The sequence below is a fragment of the Ursus americanus genome, chromosome 10 (genome assembly GCF_024610735.1).
Source record: "Ursus americanus isolate L20-20 chromosome 10, mUrsAme1.1.p, whole genome shotgun sequence".
In the NCBI taxonomy this organism is placed as follows: domain Eukaryota; kingdom Metazoa; phylum Chordata; class Mammalia; order Carnivora; family Ursidae; genus Ursus; species Ursus americanus.
The window spans coordinates 3,658,772-3,682,860 of record NC_142136.1 but is presented as its reverse complement, the minus strand read 5'-3'; the positions used below and the strand labels follow the sequence as shown (position 1 = coordinate 3,682,860).

The following is a 24,089-nucleotide window of genomic DNA, read 5'->3' as shown; positions in this document are numbered from 1 at the left end:
GACCCCATCACCAATACCAGTGCCCTCACCCCTGAGCTATGGAGCCAACGGAGAATCCCATTTACTATCATGTTATCTATACATACGACGGGATCTCAAATTCTCCTGGAAATTTTCCTTCAGTACAATGAGAAGAACGTGTACCCCTTCTTCCCTCAGGGATGCCCACTAGAAACATCTCCCCTATTTAATGGCAGAGATTAATCTGACCTGTTGACCTGAAATGGAAGAAACAAGCAGAAGTCTAGGTATTCCTTCACATTTAAAGAGAAAAATTGAGACAGGTCTTAAAAAATGGCATCACAATAAAAACCATAATTTCAGATTGCATAAATGGAATAATGGATATAAAATATCTTTAAAATTACAGGCTCTTAAATGCAAAGCATTAATTATTGATTTTTATTTTTACATCTCTTGGAACAGTCTCTTCAGTACTTTATGCTGGTGTGAAATTTACTAAACATTTATACAATCTGGAGTTATTTACTGTTTTTCAAGCGTTCTCATTTTTCCTTTGTACATGTTGGGGGGAAGAAAGCTGTAACTTTAAGCATTTTAATATTCAGTGACTCCTAATGGAAGTTGCTTCCTGACCCTACACGCTCATTTTGTCCTGGATGAAGACTGTCTTTAAAATCTCAAGGCCGTAAGTGTCAGGAAAGCCAACTTTTAACTTGTTGAGAACAAGTATCTGTTATCGATTGTGGCAAATTTATTTTTACGAGTCGCCTCTTCTTCAAGAAAGCAATTTTTAGCAGCTGGTATATCATTTTTACAGAATGTTTAAAGGCTGCCAGTGTGAAGTGTGGGAAGACGGAGTCCCCGGATGCGGGACAATGGGCCCCCGGTGAATGGACATGCGGTGAATAGCTCTGCTCTGACAGGGTCAAAAGAAGTCTGCCAGAGCCACATTAATCTTCCCTTTATTCCAAAAGATTAAACATCTTGAATACACCCTCACCTTCACCCTTCCAAAAGTCAATGTCTCAATTTTTTTTAATGTAATAGGAATGAGCGAGCAAACCGACCAATTTGAGCTCCTCTGTTTCTCTCAGTTGCCCAAGGCACGGTTAACCCTTCTGCATTTTATATTCCTGGAAGTCTGATCGTACTTTCACTGTTTAATCTTTTTTCCCCGTTAGTTAGTTCAGCATGACTGTTTTACAGTGAACTTAATACAACTGCATTCCAAAGCAACTAAACATTTAGTATTGCCATTTGGGGGGAAAAAAGAAAAAAACAAAAAAGCCTTAAGCATTTTAGATGTCTGCCTACTATTTGCCTCTGGAGCCATAATAGTGGAAAGTTGTGTTCAGCTTTCTGCCTTCTAATCAAGTAAAGGCATCGAAATGAGTATCCTAGATAAGCCGCACGTTTATTCTTCTATAACCAGGGAACATTTTAAAGCGCTTAATGCTTTACAGGCCTTCCCCCTCCCACTATAAACAAAAACAAAATGTTTGCTACACACATTGGTTTTTCCCTGAAATTATAGATCTTGGAATTCCAGCAGCTCCTGCTAACCTTAGAAACTCAGAACTGGAAGGGACACCGTGCTAAGGTCAAAAGGCCCACCTGGGAATTTGCCCCTCTTCACAGCCCCCGGGAGAAGGGGCCATTTACCCTCTCGGACGCGCTGACTCCCTCTCTCAGGAGACGGCCCGATCCATTTACACCCTGTCTCGTCGTTGGAAAGTTCTTCCTCACGTTGATCACTAATACGCTTCCCTGTGACTTCTCCGTTGCTGACCTGCTCTCTGGGCAGCGTCTGGGTGGTCCAAGGCAAGGGAATGAGTTTGGCTGCCTAAGCACGGAGATTTGAAACCTGGCTCTATCGTTCATTGGTCGTGTTTACCTGGAGGAATTTTCTTAGCTTCACTAAGCTTCTCTTTCTCTGGGTACAAAATGGAGATAATGGTTTATGAATTATCGCTGAGTTTTGATATGAAATGGTAGAGTGTCTGACATATGGAAGTGCCTTTAAATGGTGGGCATTATTATTTCTGTTTTCAGGTCTTACCATTTGTTACAGACATAGTCATGATTTCAAAGTCTGTTCACTCACTCACTTCTCCCGATTTTTACACATTTTTCTAGCTAGTGCCACTGCCCTGGAGAGCAGGAAGGATGTCCTAAATTCACAGTCTCTTTCCAGAGTCCTAAATGCATTGTTCGTTTTTCTAGGAGTTAAGTCATAGTCTTTTTTTTTTTTTAAAGATTTTATTTATTTATTTGACAGAGATAGAGACAGCCAGCGAGAGAGGGAACACAAGCAGGGGGAGTGGGAGAGGAAGAAGCAGGCTCATAGCAGAGGAGCCTGATGTGGGGCTCGATCCCATAATGCCGGGATGACTCCCTGAGCCGAAGGCAGACGCTTAACCGCTGTGCCACCCAGGCACCCCAAGTCATAGTCTTATTAGCAATACATGTTTTGAAGAGGACTTTGACAAGCCTCAGACATTTCTGTTCTACTCGGTTATAATGAGAGATGAGCCCTAAAATGGTCCGGTTGGAGCCATGCTGCAGAATTCTCTGGGGTTTGGACCTGGTTCCTCCCCACTGATTTTTGTCCAGTCCAGCTCATCCAGCAGGTGTTACGAAAAGAAGCGTGGATGTCTCATTCCTAAGCTTATGGATTTTGCCTCTTCGTGTTACCGTTGCTGAATTTAGATACCTTTTCAGATATGGGATTAGAAGATTTTGTAAATTCTTGTTCTGGTTAAATGCATCTTATGTTATAGCTGCTGAGACATCGATGTGTTGTGAGCTGTTTGTGTGTGTCTGGGTTTCGCCTCTCCTCTCACTGACCCATGATTGTGTTCTTTTATGGAAGTTGTAAGAGGATTTCTAGCACGCCAGCACTTGCTTCAGAAAAGGAGCATCAGACAGCAAGAGGTCACGTCCATCAACAGCTTCCTGCAGATTACAGAGGACATGGGGTTGAAGACCTACGATGCCCTGGTCATCCAGAATGCTTCCGACATCGCACGTGAAAATGACCGGCTGCGGAACGAAATGAATGCTACTTACCATAAAGAGAAGGTGGAGACCAGACGCAAGCCGGAGGAAGGAACCAAAAGGTAAAAGCAGAGAGTATGCAACTTTAATTCCCTTTGCCATTGATCCAGTGGAGTCAAGAAATCCCGATGAGCCTTAATGCAGGGTTCAAATACGACAGCGGTTACGAGAACAGGCATGGGTGTGCGCATGGCTTGCTATTTGAAACCTCTGAGCAATCTAAAAGGGTCCCTTCCCATGCTTTCTTTTCACGCCATAGATGCTCTGTGTTAGTTTCTCCGTATGAAATGGCTACCGCTTCCCCTGCAATGGCGCATCGCTTACCATCTCAAGGCCACAGTTTTAAGGCAGCTCACATTTCTGTCTTAGCAAAAATATACAGCTGGGTTCTTGACATCGTTATACAAGTATTATGTATATAAGGGTGACTCATAGAAACTTCTGGCAATCTGACCCAAACAATGGAGAGGGCACTCCAAAAACAGAGAAGTGGTGAAATCAATGCTTTGTACATACTATATTTCCCTTAGTCATTTGTCACGGTTTCCTCACCAATAGGGAAAGTTTTGGGAAAACGCTTTTTATTTTAAAGGCACTTTGGATGCTGAGCTTGGGATAGAAATGTGGGGGTGACCTGGTGCTTCTCCATCTTATCAGTCTTGCCTCTCTGCTAAGGATGGGGACACCCCTGACCCTCATTACCTGTCCCCGGAGGTCAGGGACCTGGGTCCTCGCTCGCCATCAGGCAGGTGTTTGTTTTTCCATAGGAACTTGGCATTAGCTGGTCGTTTCTCACTGAAAATGACTCCCCTTCGCCTCGACTGCCTGTGTCAAATGATTTTTTATTAAAGATGAAATGGTGATGTGTCTCTCGCTAATTAGCTTCAAATATCTCCGTGATTAAATACTGAAAAAATTCCCTTTGTACGGAAAACTGTAATTAAACATTACAGGGAAAACAAATTATTCACTGACTGCCCTGCTTTCATCTCCGGCTAGTTCATTTTCTACATGGTTGTCTGGCTCTGCCTCGTGGTAGATCCCAGCCCGGCTGCTGTTCTGCCACACAAAGATATAATTACAAAAACAAATGCTCGGAGACTCCTTGTAAAATGAACGCATTGGCATCTCACTAGGACATGATTACATTGACATGTGAAGCCAGAAGGGATTTTTTTTTAAACCAGATAACTATTAATTTTATCTGACTTCCAGAATAATATTTATTATTTTCCCTGCTGGAACTAAACAGCCACCCCAATTTCCCAATTTGATTATGTATTCATTTGCCTGTATAAAATTAAGTGAAGAAGTATTTTTCTACTTATTTATTGACTACCAGCGGTTCGCTTGGCATTGCACAACCAGATGGAGGAACGGAACAAAAGTAATAATTCTGCACATCATTAAATAATTGCTCGTGGAGTTTAAATGGCAAGGAGAAAAAGAGCGAGCGAGAGGTGTAAATCTTTGATAGTTTTAACTCAAGTACATACTCTTTGGCAATGGGAGATGGTGATGAACTCCCAGCATTTGATGCATCGGTAACTCTCTATTAAGATGGATTTCCCAGAAATTATCATTCAGATTGAAATTCTGGTTTTTTGATTTGCTTAATAATCAGAGTGTGAAAAATTCATTCAGTGAATGCCTGATAGAAAACGTGGCGCTCCTTGACAGGTGCTGCGTTTGGGTGAGATTCTTAGAAAGTCCCCGGTGAGTCTCTGCTGTGCTCCTTTATCAGAAAGCAGGCGCCCTACGGATGGGCCGCGCTCTCTGGACGCGCCCCTTCCCAGAGCGCGGCCCAGGCATCCTCCAGCCGGCGGGGAGTGCTGTTCACCAGAAAGCCGTGACTATGTCTGCTTGAGCGTGTTCACTGTTACCACCTGCATAATGCCTCTGGGCCCCTCTGCTGGGGTGCTGTTTGTGTTTCGTTTCCCCAAGGGCCGAAGACAAGGCTGGACCCAGGCATTTCCACTACAGCTCCGGCCCGGTCCCCGTGGCGGTGGACAGCCTGATCCAGTCTCTGGCGGGCCCGTCCACTCGGTCTCCTTCTCTGCACTCGGTGTCCAGCCTGGAGGACAGCAGTGGCCTCCCCTCACCACGGAAACAGCCTCCACCCAAGCCAAAGAGGGACCCTACCACGCGGCTGAGCGCCTCCTATGAGGCCGTGAGTGCCTGCCTGTGGGCTGCGGCCAGGGAGTCCGCCAGTGAAGGTCAGCAAGGGAAGGAGGGGGGCGCTGGTTGGGGCCCCGATGCTCTGCCTTCCAGTGTCTGAATGCCCCCAGCAGTATCATTGCCCTAATCTATTTTTAATAGAAATAGGTCCAGCTGTTGGCTTGCCAGAAGCTCTTTAATCATTAAATATAAATCATACGTATTCAGTTCTCTAAGGGAGTCAGGGAAAAGCTACTGTGTATCACGTCCTTACTGCCCCTGCCCCCCGGCAGCGTGGGACCAGAGCACGTCAGAGTGTCTGTCCTTGTCCCGGTAAATGTGCACTGATTAAAAGCCTAAAAAATTCATCGGGCTTCCCTGTTGTCACTGTCTAATTAAAAACCAAGCCTGCTTTATCATGTGGAAAGTGAAACATGCAGCAAAATCCAGTCAGCAGAGCTTTGGGGTCTAGCTGAGGGAAGTTTCTGCATTGGTGGCCTAGAAATATTTATGCGGAAAAGGGGGAAACCACAGTCTTCTGTCCATGAAATCTCTCATCAACTGCTTCATGCGACTGTTATCACTTAATGATTCATTTTTCCAAGAGTGAACAGTAGAGGCAGAACGTCTTGGCAGGGGACGTACTGATTCCATGGACTTACTGTCACTACCCCCAGTTGGGCCCCATCGTAGGCCCGTGGGTTACACCATAAATAAAACAAACAGGATCATCCTTCCTTGTGGGGTTTCTGTTCTCATGGGGAAGGACAGGTACTCGACACGGTGCGCAAGCCAATACGTGAAGCGTTTTAGCAGATCACGGCTGCAGAGAAACGTACACAGGGTAAGACATGGTAGTACAGGGTAGGGGTGAAACTCTATGTGGAATGGCGTGTAGGGGCCACTAGAAAGTTCCACCTGAACACAGGAGCACAATTCCTTCCATAAGCAAAGAGCCAAGAATACAAAACCGCAGCAAAGCCACGCACTCATCTGTGGGAGAAGATGGGCGATACCCCGGGGACGATGGAAAGACCGTGGCTCAGAGGCCGTGGCTCAGAGGCCACGAGCAATGAGAAGGCCTCAGCTACTTGCAAAGATGCTTCTTATTGGTCACTTTAAGAAAGAAGGAATTTTTAAGAGAATATTGAGTTAAAAAAAAAAGCCCCTTGCTGTTGTAATGTCTGAGTTATGTCATGATCGTACGGAGACAGAGGAAATGTAGAAGTACCTAAGTTAGGGAAGGGAGTGCAAGTGTGTTTCTCCATCATGGCAGCAAGAACAGCCACGAAAGGTGAAAATGGCCTTAGGGAAATCTCAGGAGGCCAAGCTTCGGCGGACAGAGATGTGAGCACAGACCCAGTGTTAGAACAGGATCTTCGGAGATGCGGGGTCTCCTCCGATGCACCACACGAACCACAGGGGACTGTAGTCTGAGCAGATCATAAACACGCCCCCACGGCAAGGGGAGTACATCCCATTTCCAGCCCCATTTTTGGACCTCTGTCCAGTATTTACAGTGTGGAGCTCAAAAAAGCGTGCTGAAGGACGATCCCTTTGGCTTATTGTAAGAGGAAGAATGGCATCCAACAGGCTACCACTGACGAGCTGAGGAGCGTGTGGAATCGAGGCAGGATATCATCAGAAGCTGGAAAAACACAAAACAAGATTGAACTTGCAGCGTGTGTAAGGTGGCTCCCTGTCCAGATTCGAACGCCGCACACAGGCTGTATAGATTTGAGGGAGTCAGCCCCAGAGTAGTCCGTAACATCTAAAAACTCCTGTGTGTGCCCGTCCCCAAATCATCTGCCCTGAGATTCTGGAGTAGTCAGGTGGTGCCAACTAGTCACGTCATCGGGAAGGGAGAGAAAGTACTGGGGATGATGTCAAAACACGTCCATTAAGAAAAAGTGACTCGAGAACCAAAGGAGAGAAAAAATATATATATAAGCAGAGGACAGGAGATGGCCACTCCTGTGGGGAATCACCAGGCTCTTCAGTCTCGCTGTTGAAAATACATGATGTGATGCCATTAGAGTTCTGAGACTTTCAGGAGAAACTGAAGTTCTTGGAACCTAATTTCAGCTGGCATGTGACCCAGGTGCTTGTCGGGGTCTCCCCCACAGATTGCACCCCGTGAGCTCAGTCAGATTTTGGAGGCCAGCCCCAAAGGTGGTGTTTTGATTGCTGTCTGCACTAGCTGTCCTTTTTTACAAGATGCCTCACATGGACTCTACGCCCACCACCGCATCTCCCGCCGCTGGACATGAGCTCCATCAAATCTGCCGATCCCATCGAGCAGGTGTGCCGGCTGGTTTTTGTAGCATCAGGAGTTGGGGGCCAGTGGGGGTCTGGTCACCTGGATTTCCAATCCATAATTGCACGATGGCTACACCCTCCTGAGATAAACCTGCCATGCACGGGGGCTCTGGCCACTTTTATGCCTTTGTGACAGGAGCTGAAATGTCCAGGACAGGAGCCACTAGCCATGTGTGGCTATTTACATTTAACTTCAAATTAAGTGGAATTTAGAACTCAGTTCCTCGGTCATTAGTGACACTGCAAAGGTGTGGAATCTCCAAACATCGCAGAAAATTCCGTCAGACAGCACTGATTCTACACACTTGTACTCTGAGGACAATGCTGGGGTCTTTGCACCCCGTAATAGATCACAAAACTGTCCTTCTGCAGAAGATAGGAAGAAACTCAGATTGCTATTTAATATGCTGTGTCAGCCTTGGTTTCATAAGAACAAGGACCACAACCCAGTCAATTTCTTACCTTGAGCCATTCCTTTTGGCTTCTTAAAAAATCGAGTTCAGATTCTCTTCTTTTTAGGGAAAACTGCTGATTCATCTCCAAAGGTTATGTAGTGAAGGGAGGTCTGATTAGAGAAAGAGAGCCAAGAATCTTAGAGAAACCAAGGATTAGGTCACATTAAGCCTTGTGCCTAGGTCTGTTCTTATTAACACATGCCTTTCCTATAGGTTTTCATCCAGTAAACTGGGCTGTAATAAAGACAGGCAGTGGAGAGCGCTCATTTTTTTTCACCATCTTTGTGCCTGAAAAGCATGAAACAATTTTACAAGCCAGTAAATTTTGACACTTATGTGCTAACTATTAGCAAGCTAGGGCCAACTGTTTTGAGAGTAGAGTTGACCCTTGAACAGCACAGGCTAGAACTGCGTGGGTCCACTTATACATGGATTGGTTCTCGATACAGTACAATACTGTAAACGTAGTTTCTCTTTCCTCATGATTTTCTGCATAATGTTTTCTTTTCCTTAGCTTACTTTATTGTAAAGATACGGTATATAATATATATGCAAAATACGTGTTCATGGACTGTTGATGTTATCGGTAAGGCTTCTGCAACAGCAGGCTATCGGTAGTAGAGTTAGGGGAGAGTCAAAAGTTACAGGCAGATTTTCAAGTGCAAGAGGGGTGGGCACCCCTAACCCTTGCATTGTTCAAGGGTCAACTGCTATTTTTTAAAAAAAGTCTGGGGTTGTTCTTTGTCCACAGTGACTAGGGGCAGGAAGAACAGGGCTTCTCCTCCTTGCTAGTGGGTTCCCAGCTCATGCACCCTTCTAGAGACTTGATTCTCTAAGCCCACGATGCAGACTTGCTCCCAGGCATGGGGTAACTGGATGGGGAGATTGCAAGAGACAGGTTTTGTTCTAGCAGCGCAAGCCTTCCCCTTTACTCTCCTGTCTGTGATCTCCACACCCACCACCCCTTCAGACTCCAGCAGCCCATTCCTTAGAAATAATACCTTGAAGAATCCATAATTTTTTAAAGTAAATTGCTATATAACTCCATTCTCAACAAGACCATTTATATGCATAGATACAAGAATATTTCATCCCTGTAGCCTAATTTGGAAATAACATTCCATTCCTTTTCTTTCTTTTCAGTCTGGTTTTTATCTTTACTTGAGAATAGCTCTTGGCACGTAGTAGGCACTCAGTAAATACTTATGGAACAAATGCATGTTATAGAAATATATTTCTTTGTACTACTTCCATTAAAGCAGAATTCAATTCTTATCAATAAATCAAAATAAGCACAATTTGGCCAGGTTCAAAATGTACCCTTGAGATTTGCTGGATTTGGCCTGTCAGTGTATTTTTCACAGAAGTCCCTTAATTATATTTTTCTATTAGCTGAAATTTGACAGAAATTAGGTATTCTGTGAACACCGTCCTGAGAATATGTTACTGGATATAGAAGAACAAGATTGCATGTTTCATGACTTAACGACACACGAGTCCTCTCAACGCATAGTAGCTAAGCATACCCTATGTGGTTGGCTCCCCCCGGAGGGCCACGGAGACCAGCAGGGAGATAAATGGGCAAACAAATTATAAGATAAGCAGAGTAACAGCAAAGAGAGCAGATGGTATGGAACACTGGGCAAGGGGGCTGACCTTTGTTGGAACCTGGGGAGGGGTCAGGAAGGACATCTCCATGACATTACGCAGGTGGAGTAAAGTCCAATGTGTAAAGATGGGATAACGGCAACATTATGGACTCCTCCCACCAAAAAGAAATGTTATAAGGTCACAGTATATCACAGCTCAGTGGAAGCCCTTTTTTCCCCATTTGTAGCTGGTTGTGCATCGATACGACATTTACTCATGTGTGCAGCTGGTCCATCGGCCAGCTAGCCAGCATTTATTTGGGCGTCCTTTATGTCCGAGGTCCCATGCGAAGCATTAAGTTTGTTCTGAAACTAGGCAAAATCAAACTGGAAGGATTGGAATGCAATGGATACGTACACACACAGATAGAACTATTTTCTTGATGAACAAGCTTCTCATTCATTTTTTCTCATAGATTAAATATGTAGGTACCTGGTTTTCAGTGAGAATAGGGCCAAATAACTTGTGTCCTACTCCAAAATGGTGACTTAAAAGCCACCTGACATGCCTTAGTGAACCTTCAAAGGGCAGGTGTTCTGTACAAGAACATTTTTATCTCCTAACAGAAACTCAGCATGACGTAAGTCCCTAGATCATTACATGGTAGCTCAGATAAAAGTCAAGTTTGAGAATGTGGGGTTTAGCACTTACGCTACTGTTATGATGCCAGGCCATGCCCTAAAGGTGTCCTGTGACCATGAAAATAAGTACCTGGCCCCATCTTGGTGGGGTCACAGATGTTTTACCCATAAATCTTAGGACTCAAAACATTGTTAAGAAAATTATTTTTTTAAGAAAATTCTTAATATAAGTTCATTGTTCATGGCCTGTCCATCCATATTTGCAAATCAACTATTAGTATTTGTGTGAACACACACACACACACACACACACACACACACACACACAGAAACAAACATAAAACCAAATGAGACTTTAATACTCTAACTGTGGTTTTCTAATTGTATTTTATGAAGACTGAAGCTTTCCTGTTTTCACACCCAAAGATTCGAATTCAATCATGGGCTCCTCTGGGTGGTCCTCAGTCCAGGTCCTTCATGAGGCCACAGGTGGTGGTTGGAATCATCTGAAGGCTGGTCCCTTGCACTGCGGTGCCTCAGCCATGTGAGGACTGGGACAACGTGGGCATCTCTATCTCGAGATGTTTTCTCCATGTGGTTTATGTGGTGTGACAGCTTCAGGGGAGCTGGACTTCATACCTAGAGAAACGGTGTGTCAAAGATACACGCCCAGGAGAGAGGACGCCAAGCAGCCTCAGAAGTTATGCAGCCTCACGTTCACCACCTCCCTTCCACCTGTGAGGCAGTCCCAAGGGTGCATCCAGGTTTAAGAAGGAGAAACAGACTCCACCTCTTAATAGGATGAGACACATGGTGGCCAATTTTTGGAAAATACAATTCCAATCCACCCACTGGACAAAACAATTCCTACCCTTCCCGCGTATGAAATACAGTCACTCATCTTGCAAACTCCAAAGCCGCCTCTTCTCAGCCCACCAGGCCCAGACCCAAAGTCCCCATCTCATTGTCTTGGTCAGGCCCAGGCTTCCTGGCTCCTCAGGTGGACAGCTCTTCCAGGATGCCCCATTCTGCCCGAAGACAGGCTCTCTCCTCCTTGCAGTGAGCAGACCCTGCAGGGATGGGTGCAGATGTTCTTGACTGGAGACGGAAAGCTTGGGAGGCACACAGTAGTTCTGAAGGACACCTGGGCACGGGTTGCTTGCATCTGGAGTAGGATGGAGTCCTGGTGCCTGGAAATGATTTTCCATGGCTCTTAGGCCCATCATCGGCAATCTTTGCTGACCTTTGAGTTATAATTCCTAATTCACAAGGCAACTTGTTTAGGGCTGATCATTCTCTCAGCCTACTCATAAAATTTTGAGGCACCAGAACCTCTCCATTTGGTAATGACTCTGCCCCTTTCAGTGCACACTGATACAATTCCTTTAAAAGCCTTGTGAGTTTCTTGTGAGTCAATTTGTAATCCATTCCAACGTTGGAAAGCCACGGACAGTAACTTTTTGAGACAAGCTCTTGTCTACTCTGGGCTCTCTATAGGAGTTCTACAGAGCAAGACTCTTGATATTCTTACAAGTTCTGTGGTGCTGCTTGTGAAGGGTGCATGAGACACTACTTCAGCTCTTCCTGGGGTCTTGATAAAGGGTTTCAAAGTCATGATCTTGGCTTCATCTTTAGATACGTTTTCAGGGAAATGCCCCAGATTTCATCTCTGCCTGGAAGTCACGTCTTCACCTCAGAATTATTTGCCATCTGGACAGCCTACCAGTGAGAAGCCATGTTGTTTTCAGAAAGAAAGAAGAAAGAAAGAAGAAAGAAAGAAAGAAGAAAGAAAGAAAGAAAGAAAGAAAGAAAGAAAGAAAGAAAGAAAGAAAGAAAGAGGGAGAGAGGAAGGAAGGAAGGAAGGAAGGAAGGAAGGAAGGAAGGAAGGAAGGAAGGGAGAAAGAAGAGAGAGTAAGAGAGAAAGTCCTGGCTCCATTATAGTTACTAGCTCTTTCTTTAGCTTACGTCTTTACTCACATTTTACTAGAAGCAGCTAGAATAATCCAGTAGGCAGCTTTCACACTCTGCCTGCAGCCCTCCTTTGCTAGAGCCTCCAGCTCTTTGAGCATGGTTTCTATTTTCCACATCACTGCAGGGGTCAGTGTTGCTAACCCTTCTGCAGTGGCATAAAAAGAGCTGCATTCCCTCCAGCTTCCAGCATCTTCCTCACTTTCCATGAAGCCTCCCCAAGAGCGCTCTTGACTATCACTGTGCTGCCACTCACATGGTCTTCAAGGCTCCTCTGATCTTCCAGAACCGCTGTCATCCTTTTCAGCGTCTTTTGTCGTAGCACTCCACGGTACCAACAGCTGCATTAGGCCTCCCTTGCCATGTAACAAACCCCTCCAAACTATAGTGGCTTGAAAGAACAATGATGGTGATCCTGTCTCTCTCACGGCTCCAGCAGCTGGCTGGGCTCAGCCCCAGCTGAGGTCACACAGTGGCTGGTGCTGGAGTCATCGAAGACTCAGTTCACTATGTATTTCTGGTGTCTGGGCTGGGGAAACCCAGACAGCTGAGGCCTGGAGCAGATGGGGTCGGCTGGCATCTCTCGCTCTATGGCCCTTCCACATGTTCTCCACTGCAGGGCTGCTTCAGGGTAGATGGACTTCATGCATAGAAATCAGGGTCCCCAAGACGCGTCCCAGGGGAGCAAGAGCCAGACAGAAGCTGTGCTGCCCATGATCCAGCCTCAGAAGGCAGGTGGTTTCCCCTTTGTCATAGTTTATTCATCAGGGGCAGTCACAGAGGCCCTGCCAGTTTCAAGATTCTGGAAGAGCATGTGGGATTGAAAATATTGTTGAAGCCAGTTTTGGAAAATACAATCTGCCACAAATCCTTTCAATTATTCAAATCTTCAGAACAATTCTGTAATACTAATGTTAAAAATTTGTTTGGTTCATTAACTTTCTAGAAGCTTATGAGCTGCTGTGTTTTAGCACATTGAAAGCCTTTGGAATAATGCTTATGAATTACAGAATTGTGCGCTTTTGGTATTTTCTGCTCTTAAAAATTGGCTGCTTTGGGGAACCCTGTATAATACTGGCTTGCAAAGATGTCCAGTGGGTTAGAAAAATATGCTTTGTTCTTTTTCTTTCTCTTTTGCATATCTCCCATTTGGTTCATGTTTACAATGTGCCAGCATAGGAGCTGAGCACTTTCCATACAGTATGTCTCCCTTTTATTCCTCCAGGATAATTACTGATATCACCATTTTGCGTGTGACAATACTCGGACTTAGATTTTCCCAAGTCCTCTTTTAAATTACAGTTTGCACCCTGCCACCCACCCCCAACACAGACACACAGTTCTGTGACCCCCTTATTGTGGCCTGCTGTTTCCAGTCCTCATGGCATGTATCACATTCCAACATGCGAAAGAATTTACTCATCTGTTTTATTTACTTGCTTTTATTGTCTGACACCTCTCACTAGGGCAGAAGAAGGTAGGGAACCTTCACGAATGTGTCTCAGTTAAATGCTGCTTGAATGCACGGCCAAGTGAACGATTGCTTGAGTGAATGGTCACTCTGGGATCTGAATCCAGATGTCTCTGACTCCAAAGTCCTTACTTTTAGCCACGATGCCCCACTGGAGCCCCAACTAGAGACAGAGACCGCTGTCAAACAGGCATAGTGACAGAAAAACCTGACTGCCTCAAACAACTCAGAAACTCAGCAAAATTAGCTGCACTTACATTACAAATTCCTTCAGATTAGTAAAATACCAAATTAATAAAATTGTTCAAGATTTTCGAGAAGTTTTGCTACTTCAGCAAAACTTTAAGCAATTTTCCGAAATTAAATCTGTTTCCAGAGAAATTTTAGTTAATAAGAACACTATTACAATTTATAGTAAAAATATATTAGAAAAAGAAGTCTTTTGGAATTTGGGGGGCATTTTTTTAAAGTAACCTTTAATAAATGTTTTTAGAGTCATATTTAAGTGGTTCTTCTCCCTCTTTCATTGTTTTTCTGAGTATCTCCCCTGTTTCAACTTAAGTTTCCACCTTAGGAGTTTTTTGTTGTTTTGTTTTTGTTTTTTAAGTAATCTCTATGCCCAGGGTGGGGCTCAAATTCTCCACCCAGAGGCCGAGAGTCACATGCCCTACCCACTGAGCCAGCAGCGCCCCCCTCCACCTTAGAAGTTCTTAGTGAAATGTTGCACTCTTGATTTCCCTGTTAAATATGTGTTTCTCTTAAGGATTCAAATATATTGTACAACTCACCCTAGGCATCGTGTTTCATAAAGTTCTTTTCTAGGAAATAATCTCTCCACGCACCTTGGTGTTGTTGGTGTTTTGTTCACTGTATACCATTTACAATGAGCTTAGGCATTTCCTTCAGGAAGCCTCCATATGCCACTAGCTAGCTCATGTGCTTGCTGGCCCTCGTCTTAATTTCCGGTCTCTAAAATCCTGAGGGTTGGTGCAGCCGGCACTTACGTGAAGCTGCATCAGGCCCCAGGCCTGCAGGCAGGAGTGGTAGGTTCCAGCAGCCCATCTGAAAGGCCCTTCCCAGGCCCTCGCCAGGCACTTCCCCTTCGCAGGCCACCCTGGGGTCCTCATGATGCGTTCCTCAACGGGTAGCTGTGGCCTCCAGCTCCAAGATCTGCATAGGTTTTCTCCTTGGCAGTCTGGGGCTCTGGAAGGCAGAGGGAGGCAGGCCGGGCGCTCGCAGTGGGGCCCGGGGTCTGGCTAACACCTGCCATCCCTCCCCTGTTCCCCCTGCAGTGCTCACCCGACCCAGACCTCACAGCGATGACTACAGCACCATGAAGAAGATTCCTCCCCGCAAGCCCAAGCGCAGCCCCAACACCAAGCTCAGCGGCTCCTCGGAGGAGATCACGGGCGCGCGGCGCAGAGGCGGCCCTCAGCAGCGCGCTCCGGGGGTCCCCGCGCCCCCCGTGCCCCCTGCGCGCGTCCCACCTGAGCCCCGGCCTCCGCCCGACCCCGAGCCCGAGCCCGTCTACATCGAGATGGTGGGCCGCGCTGTCAGCCCGGAGCAGGTGGAGGCCGTGTACGAGGAGATGAAGTACTTCGCGCCCCCGGAGGTGTCTGCGTTGCCCCCTCTACTGAGCGACAGTCAGAACCCCATCTCCTGGGACGACGGCAAGGGGGGCGGCCAGGCCGCTGGGCCCTGCAAAGACGCGTGCGACATCCCGGCCCCTTTCCCCAACCTGCTCCCTCACCGTCCCCCGCTCCTGGTGTTTCCCCCGACCCCTGTCACCTGCTCACCGGCGTCTGACGAGTCGCCCTTGACGCCCCTGGAGGTGAAAAAGCTGCCCGTGCTGGAGACCAACCTCAAGTACCCGGTGCAGGCCGAAGGCTCGAGACCCCTGTCTCCACAGCATGCCAAGAACCAAAAAGGCGACGGGGACAGGCCCACGTCCCCCGGCCCGCCTGCCGCTAGCGGGTCGCCCCCCACGCCGCCGCCCCCTCCGGCTCCCCCGGCCCCCCGGCCGCCCACACACTTCGCCTTTCCCCCGGAGCCCCTGGGGAGCGCGGGACGAGTGGCGGCGGCCAGCCCCGACGTGCCCAAAGCGCCCCAGCCGCCCAACTCTGCGCCCGCAGCGGGCCCGTGCAGCTCTTTCTCCAAGGCCCCCTACTCCCCCGGGAGGGCAGCCAGGGCCGAGCACAGGAAGGCCAGCGCCAGCCCGTCTTCCCCGGTGCCCTACAGCCCCCCGAACTGCAGAGCGCTCGGCAGCCCCCTGGACGAGCTCACCAGCCTCTTCAGCTCTGGGAGGAGCGTGCTTCGGAAGTCCGCGGCGGGGAGGAGAATCAGGGAGCCCGAAGGTAGGGGAACCAGCACTCCGGTCTGCACAGAGATGGACGTGCATCTCTGCCCCAGGGTCTGCGTGCTTGCGCACACGCGGTCACACGTGCACATACCGTCGGGGGCCAGTGAGTGGCCATTCAGAGCAGATGACAGCTTAAAAAGTCGTATGCAGCCAATATGGTCAGGTGGGGAAGAATTCGTAATTCCATTTCGCATGGGAAGGCTCATGATATAAAAACACATAGTACTAAAACTGAGTTCAATACGTTTTTATGGGTATTGGAGCAAGATTAAATTTGAGCTATTGTTTTCTTTCCTCTAATAATGCTCCCTTCTAACACGGAAGTGGTATTTTTGTAGCATTTTCTGGCCGATTCCCATTTGATTCAGGGTTCACCATGAATGCCTGAGTGTCCTTCTGTCTGTCCATCTCACTTCCACGCCAGGTGCCCGGGGTAAAGACCTATCCATCACTGCCTTACACTTAATACTGCTCACCTTGATAGTGCTTTGCATGAATGATTTTTCTTCTGTCCGTGTACCGCCCGAGGAGCATGTTAACTCTGCTCTATGAATTCCGCAGCTCAGCCTAAGGGGTGACTTGCACGAACACGGCAGTCACGTGACTGAGCACACCTCGGGGCTGTTCCAGCCAGAGGCTGTTGCCTGTATAAAAAAGTCTGTATTTCATGTCCCTATAAAAGCAGAAGGTAGCTAGCAAAAGATCCTCGGAAAGAACTTTCGCTAACCACATGGTACTTCATTCAGATAAGGTAGCCTTTGTGCCAAAGGTGTCATTCGGCACAGATTCTCATAATAATCACAAATAATGTAAATCATCTTCCAAAAAAGCTTCCTACGGCTTTTATACAAAAGCAAAATATTTCCCAGTATTCTGTGTTTTGAGGAAGAATTACATTAATATAAAGCATCTTCTCTTTAAGGAAGTTGTAACAGGTCCCTTTAGTCATGACGCCATTAATATCCACCCCTCCAGGTAAATGGCAACTTTTAATATCCTCACTTTACAGACTGAGATGGGAAACTTCAAGGTGAAGAGGCTAAAGGCCTTCTTAAGTTCAAGTGGCAGGATTGGAAATAAAATGTTGACCGATGCTGTAACTTTTTATGTACCTATTAACCTACTGTCTCTCCAAAAGAAAATATATAAACATGCTCCTTTCATCATTTGGTTAGGAAAATTACAAAAACTCTAGAAAATCTAGAAAGCAATCTGAATAAGTGAAAAGTAGATCAAGGTAAGAACACTGAGCAAATGAATAAATAGCCTACTTCCTATTTATTCCTCAAATACCCTAATTATTTGTTTTGCTGACAATGTCTTTAGTATAGATCCATCAATAAATGAAGTTGTCTTTGTAAGTAGAAGAATGTTTGAATTTCACAAGTCAAGTAGTATATTTGAAGGAACAAAATGGAATCTACGAGAAAAGCATTGAATGAACAAATTAATATTTGCCTTTAGAACTAAAAGTTAATTAAAATGTCATAAAGCTCATTTTATGAGCTTTAGGAATTGGGTGAGTTCTTCTTGACTCTATTTAGGAAAGTGAAGTGGATGGATTTCTAGACACGTAGTTAGGAATTGGGTGAGTTCTTCTTGACTCTATTTAGGAAAGTGAAGTGAATGGATTTCTAGACACACCGCATCATCAGGAACTCCCTGCGCTGAGGACTCAGTGTAGTGAGAAGTACAGTGGGGCCTCCAGGCATGGTGCGTGAATTTGCGCATTATATCTCCCTGGGGTGGCATTAGCCAGTATTTGAGAACACGCATCCAAACCTCAACGACAACACTGTTAGTTCAAATCTAAAATTATAAAGTATCTATTTTTCTACTGTGGGCTTTTACAATACACTCTTCATTTGAAAAAGTGGCTTGAGCCACTTATGACTTTCTCATAAATACATGAATTGGCAACTTCTGCCCCAGCACAGTAGCTGTAATAACCAAAAATTTAATAATATGAGACCAGGTCATCCCCACACACCAGATTACAGGAGTTCCAATTCCACGTTTGAGAACTGGGTCATTCTTGATGGTCCGTGATGTGGGAAATAGGTTTGCGCGTTTGCATGGCATGTTCTCATGGGATCTTACAGGTTATTCTTTTAGAATAAAAGGGGCTAAAGATAAGATGTGGAAGAAAAAAGGTCTCCATGCTGAAGCTAATCACTGGAGCTGCTCTATGATGATTAAGGTTTACACAATTTGATCCTGAAGTCAGTAATCCATTTTCTTCTGAATGAATTGAATGGCTCTTATTAATGATTTACTGTAGTCTTGGGATTTCTTCCCTTTAAAGTTTTAAATGTTCTACTTTACTCTCTTTGTATTTAAAGATATTCTTATTTTCACCTGAAATGGCTTTCTTACCAAATAATCCAGTGGGTGCCTAATTCACCCTCCAGGCACCTAAATTAATTACAGCTCATTTCTTGCATTTGTGGTCTGGGGAAATTGTTCTGCAAATTTGCAGAAGCCTTCAAAATATTCCCCTCGCTTCTTTGAAAAGTGACCTTGAGGAGATTACACTGCTCACTATTACCCTGCTATGGACATTTCCCGTTAAAATAGAAAGGGCAATGGGTTGTGCGTGGTGATGTAGGGATGAAATCCATTGGTGTGTAATTCTGCTTGGTCGCTATTCTGCAGACTGAGATATGGGATTTCACAAATATTATCTTCCCCCAAACGGTTGATTTTCTATTGACTTGTGAGCATGAGAACTGAGGCATATGAAGTCACTCAGATTCTGAGTCCAGGGTGCGTGGCGTACAGACGGGAGGATGCGGATGGCGACGATGGCAATGGGCCCGCAGCCCGAGAGGAATGATGTTGGGGGCCAGTGGCTGTGGTGCTTACTGGGCAGGTCCTGTTTTCATGACCCATTGAATTCTCTCAAGATGAGAAGCTATCTGCTACTATTATCCCCATTTCACAGATGGGAAGAATGAGGCTCAGAGAGGACCCCCCTTGCTCTCAGCGCCGTCCTCCTGTGCGAGACGTTGCATGACTTGAGCTCGATGATTGGGTCGCAGAGGAAGTTTTATCTACTCACTCGGTGGGGCCTCCGATGGCAGGAAACAGAGGACAAGGTTTTAGATGTTCGCGTTTTCTTGCCTGGGGTGTAACAAGTCGGACTCCTAGACCTGGGGTGGAGAAAACAGTTTCATACATTTAAAAATGCCAAACGTGTACTTAACACCTTGGGAGTATATATACAGTTTTGGAATAGCGTGTGTGGGCCACTTGGCCCTTAACATGGAGAATGACTGAATGTTTAATTATCTATGCCTTTCTAGATGCAATTATCCCATTCATTCACAAAATGTTTTTCATCTGATATTACAATATGACTAATATTATTATGCCAATTATTTCTAGTTGCTTCGTTTCAAAAATCACGAGACCTAATTTGAATGCAAGGAGAGATTCATTGGCTTGTGTAGACCACTAGGGTGCTCCATTGCTCCAAATGGCATCCCAGAGTCCGGTCGAGTTTATCTAGAACATGAAATAAAATGAGCATGTTATTCTCCACTCATTGGAAAGACCAGGATGATAGGACTTTGACCAAAATGCAGCGCACCTCAGAAATCTGGAGAAGAGAGGAGGAGAGCCAGGCTGACTTAAGAAAAAGACTGATTTGCAGAATACTTTTACAAAAATTGTTTTATTACTTTTGATATTGCGCATCCATAGTTTATAAGATATAAATAGATAGTTTAAAATGATGTAAATAACAACAAAAAAAGCACAGCATTTCTTTGCATTTAGTAGGTGTTGATTAAATACCTATTTGATGAAAACGTACCTAAAAAAAGCAGCTTGACATATGAATGTATTTAACAGACCCAGCCCTCGAGGCATTTTTACTTAAAGAGAATCACCTAAGCCGAATAGAAATCACTGTTCATTTCAAATACTTTATTTTATTGCCTAAATAGTCTGAGTACGAATATTTTGAGTTTTCAATCAGTGTTCTGTAGCTGAATTTTCACAATTTAATGTTTTATCCCATAGGGCCATTTGTTTAAAAGGGAGTTCTTTTTAAAGTTGGCCTTACAGAAAATTTCAAACATATGCAAAAGTAGAGGGAATAGATTAATGAACTCTCTCCATGGCCAGTCCTGCTGTGTGCGCAGTCTTGCCCAGCCCCCACCTTCCCCACTGGATTATTTTGAAGTGCATTCCAATGTCAAATCAACTTATGAATAAATATTTACAAATATTTTATTTAAAAAGTCCTTTAGGAAAAAATGAAAGATTTATTCTTACATCACTTTAATTAGTCCAGACCAGTGGGTCCATTTCAGCCTTCACGGATGTAAGCCTAATGCTCCTGAGAGAAACCTGCTTCTGGAAACCAGGGCATCATTCTTCATGATAGAAACTAAATAATTCTAAGGGTTAGCTTTCTTCCTAAAGAACACTGGCCTGTGAGATCGTCCACATGGACTTCGAGGTCAGCCCCTTGTACTGCCACGAAAGATCAAATAAAATTAGAAAGGGTGGATCTCTAAATATTACCCCCGAACAGAACTAAGAGTAAAAAACCAACATTCCAAAAGACATACAGTTGCTTCTGAAATCAATATTTTATGAGGTTTAGATGCTTCCATGCCAGATTAAGTAGTTACTTATTCATTGTTTAGTAACAAGAAGAATGCTTTAAAATCACTGAAATGTCATGAAATTCCTGGCAGAAGTCTGACTTGCTCGAGGGCGATGTCTGTAAGCTGCCGTTGTCTTCTTGGGTTTGAAGCGCAAGTTTGGACACCATCTTCGTTCGGTCTCTGACGCATCCTAATGAGATCACAGCAGAAACTGCTCTGCCTCCTGCAAATCTCGACCCCCCAGAATGGGCTGCAGAGCTTGGCATCCCGTAGGCTTCTTGCCTCTACGTGGGTTCTTCTAGCACTTTGTCCCGTGCGGGGCTGTTCGTCTTCCTCCCTCCCTGCACAGTTTCTCTCCATCCTGATTTATTTGGGGGGGAGGGATGAGGTGGGGGTGGCCTGAGGCATCTTGAAAATCATGAAGGGCGTGGACAGACAAGCACATAGTTTACTGATGTGCTGCCGTCTGCCTTCCTGCCTCCCGTAACAGTCTGCCTCCATGAAAGCAAGGCATTCCTCCGCATTCTGGAACGATTTTGAGTCAACACTAAATGTCCCTTATTTTCCAAGTGAGTAAGTCCTTTGGAAAGATGAGCTTGACACCCCGGAGAAGCAAGTTCTCCATTTCTCACTAAGTGCCTAGGAGACAGGGGTGAGCTGTGTAGGTTTTCCCCGTGCCAGTGAGCCCGAGCTTTGACAGAAGGAGCGGACACCTCTCTGTGAGAAAAGGCTTTTGTCCCCCCAGTTCTTGGCCCCTCTGCAGTTACAGGCAGGCTCTGTGTTTGGGACGTGTTTGCAGGGTTTCTAATTTCCCAAGTCACACTTAGCTCATCCCCACTTAGAAATAAGCTTTCAATTTTAATAAACTGATCAGTAGCCAAACTTACCCACGTTAAGAGCACAAAGCTCTTTGTCATCTATATGAATTGGACAGTTTGTTTTTAAATGTCTAATATTTGTTGGGAACGTTTGTGACCTTCTTCTCCCAATTTATAGCGCCTTCTCTTTATAAATGCTGGCGAATTCACACAGGGCAGTTGTGCAGCCGGGGGCCCGGAACGGACTTGCACTGACTTGCAGACTTACTTCCCTCACACATTCACTTTAGTGGAAGCACAGGGCTTGCTACTGGGAACCAGGAAATGGAGAAATCTGTGTTGTCCCTGCCCTCTCGCCGACCGTAGGACACAGACGGGTCCGTCCAGTTTCAGTGAGTGGAAGTCTAGTGGAGGAGAGAGGCCTGGGGGTCATAAACCCTTTGTGGGCCCAGAATTGAGCTCCAAGTGGCCCGTGAGTCCCCAGTGCTTGGCGCGTTCTTGATTTGGTGGAGAAGTGTCAGGACTTCATCGATTGTCACAGAGTGTCCGTGGCTGGGGAGAAGCAAGGGTCCACGGCGGTGCTGTGTTCTTCACAGGGTGCTTCTCACGGGGCTGCCAGAGAGGGTGGGAGAGCCTCACTCCAGGCCTGCCTGGTGAGCAGGGCGAGTGGTGGGTGATGAGGAGAGGATGGAGTTCCCCAGGTGCACCAGCGGGACAGCGGGCACGGCAGCCAGAAGAACCCGTGTGCATGGGGCCATGTGAGCCCGGGCTGCACGGCCCGTTAGCGCACAGGTGTGACGGCTGCAGAAGGGGCAGACAGAGAACAGGGGCACTACGTGCCTTGCATGGAATCAGGGCAGGACGAGCTTTCTACCTGGAAGTCCCACGACAGGGCTCTGAATGCGCTCCATTGTGTCTCTTCGTCCCCTGGGAATTCAGCAGGAACTCTTCAGGTCTTCCCCACAAAGAGTGCCCAGAGCCGGAGGGGCGGATGACCCAGAGGGTTAGTTCTGGGTATGCGCGTGTGACCTTGTACAATGGAAAATACTCGGAAATGCGATGGAACATTTGTTAATGGTATTCTGTTAATAATATTAACAGCCGACGTTTGTGAAGGGTTGTTTCTTGTTGGCCAAGCACGCAGATGTCTCTTCCGTCCCCACACCTTCGGCCCTGTGTGAGGCCAGCGAAGCAGATGGTAGCATCCCCATTTGCTAATGAGCAATCGGAGAGTTTGAGGGATTAAGTGACTCTCCCATAATCACAGGAACTAACTGGTCCCAGAGTCGGGAATCAGACGTGGCTCCTTTCTCCGAAACTCGGGAGAAATTTCGATTTCTGTTCTGTGAGGCCGTTCTCAGTCTGCACAAACAATTACAAATTTGAACTGATACAAAGTCCCTGTCTGAGAGAATAACCCCTTTCTGAAGTTAAATGTAAACTCACGACCAGCAAAAGATATGGGAGAAAGGCATACTTTTTCTTTTCAGTGATTTTCAACAGCCCCCATGATTGGGATAGGAGAAAGACGTTCGAAAAAGCCTCCACCATTCGCCTCTTGGTGACGGACGTTCTAGACGAAAACCAAAAACAAACAATAGCAACTCATCAGTTTCTGAATTATGTCAATCTGGAAACAGAGATGCAGGTAACGGCGAAGGTAGAAACATGTCTGGACAAAATCCTCGTGTCGGGCCTCCAGTCCCTGCCCCTCAATCAGGGTTTGTTGGGAAAATATTCAGCCCACAGGCCTCATGACCACGGATGTCCACTGGGCCATGCTGCTCTGTTATCCTTTGAAACCCAGGAGCAAAACCGAGCAGAGGGTGGTGACGATTAACTATGCAGACCAACCTGATCAAAAAGTAACCTTCGAGTCATGTGAATTATCTTGGGAAATTACCTGAATCTATAGCCACTAGCATGCCAGTCTAACCAGAGATATGCATCTTGCATAAATAGCTCATCATTTCTGAAATGAGCCAAATGCAGCCGAGAAGCCATCACCACTGGGATGTTCTATGATGCGCTGTCAGCGGGAGAAGAATCTATTGTACCTGGAATTCTGAAGGGGGAGAAAAAGAGGCAGTCTTTTCAGAAGTGGATTATCTTTCATAACCAGTAAATATTTTTCATGCTATCAGCCCGTTAAAGCAAGCAGCTATGGTGTATTGTGGATCTCTGCACGGGATTGTGAATTAAACTCCCACGGGGGCTCCGAAGAGAAGCCCGGCGCTGTATCTTGTGAGGCACTCAGCAGCTCCCCTCAAGCAAGTTAATAAAGACCTTCCTGACAATGTGCATCTCATTATTGCCACATAATACAACATCCTGGGGTTTTCTTCCTTTTGTGAAGAAATGCTTAAAAGCGACGTGGTGCGTGGAAAGTTTTCCTAAAGACGGCTGGATCGGTGCCATGTTCTCTTTCTGCTTAAGAGTATTGGCAGAGGAAAACCTATTTCTTAATTACCTACCAGCGTTCAGGTCCTTTCTGCCGACTTGAATCATTTCTATGATTAATCCTCAGATTAGCCCTGAGAAGCTCACACTACCTGACACTTGGCTTTATCCAGTATCACGTTATGCAGCGCTCCGTTCCATGAGTCCTCAGCGGTCACCTAGCATCCACTGTGTGCGAAGCTGCATGGACTTTTTTCTAGTCTGGCTTTTA

At 45.9% G+C, this 24,089-nt stretch overlaps 1 protein-coding gene across 2 annotated transcripts in view; it reads left to right on the top strand.

Annotated features, from left to right (window-relative positions):
- Positions 1-24,089, top strand: part of MYO16 (myosin XVI) — a 580,200-nt gene that overhangs the window by 503,081 nt on the left and 53,030 nt on the right. For both annotated transcript variants that reach the window (XM_045772942.2, XM_087864977.1), the window contains exons 30-32: positions 2,837-3,083; positions 4,966-5,237; positions 14,915-15,976. In XM_045772942.2, coding sequence (XP_045628898.2) covers positions 2,837-3,083; positions 4,966-5,237; positions 14,915-15,976 — 1,581 coding nt within the window. The remainder of the gene's footprint in view (positions 1-2,836; positions 3,084-4,965; positions 5,238-14,914; positions 15,977-24,089) is intronic.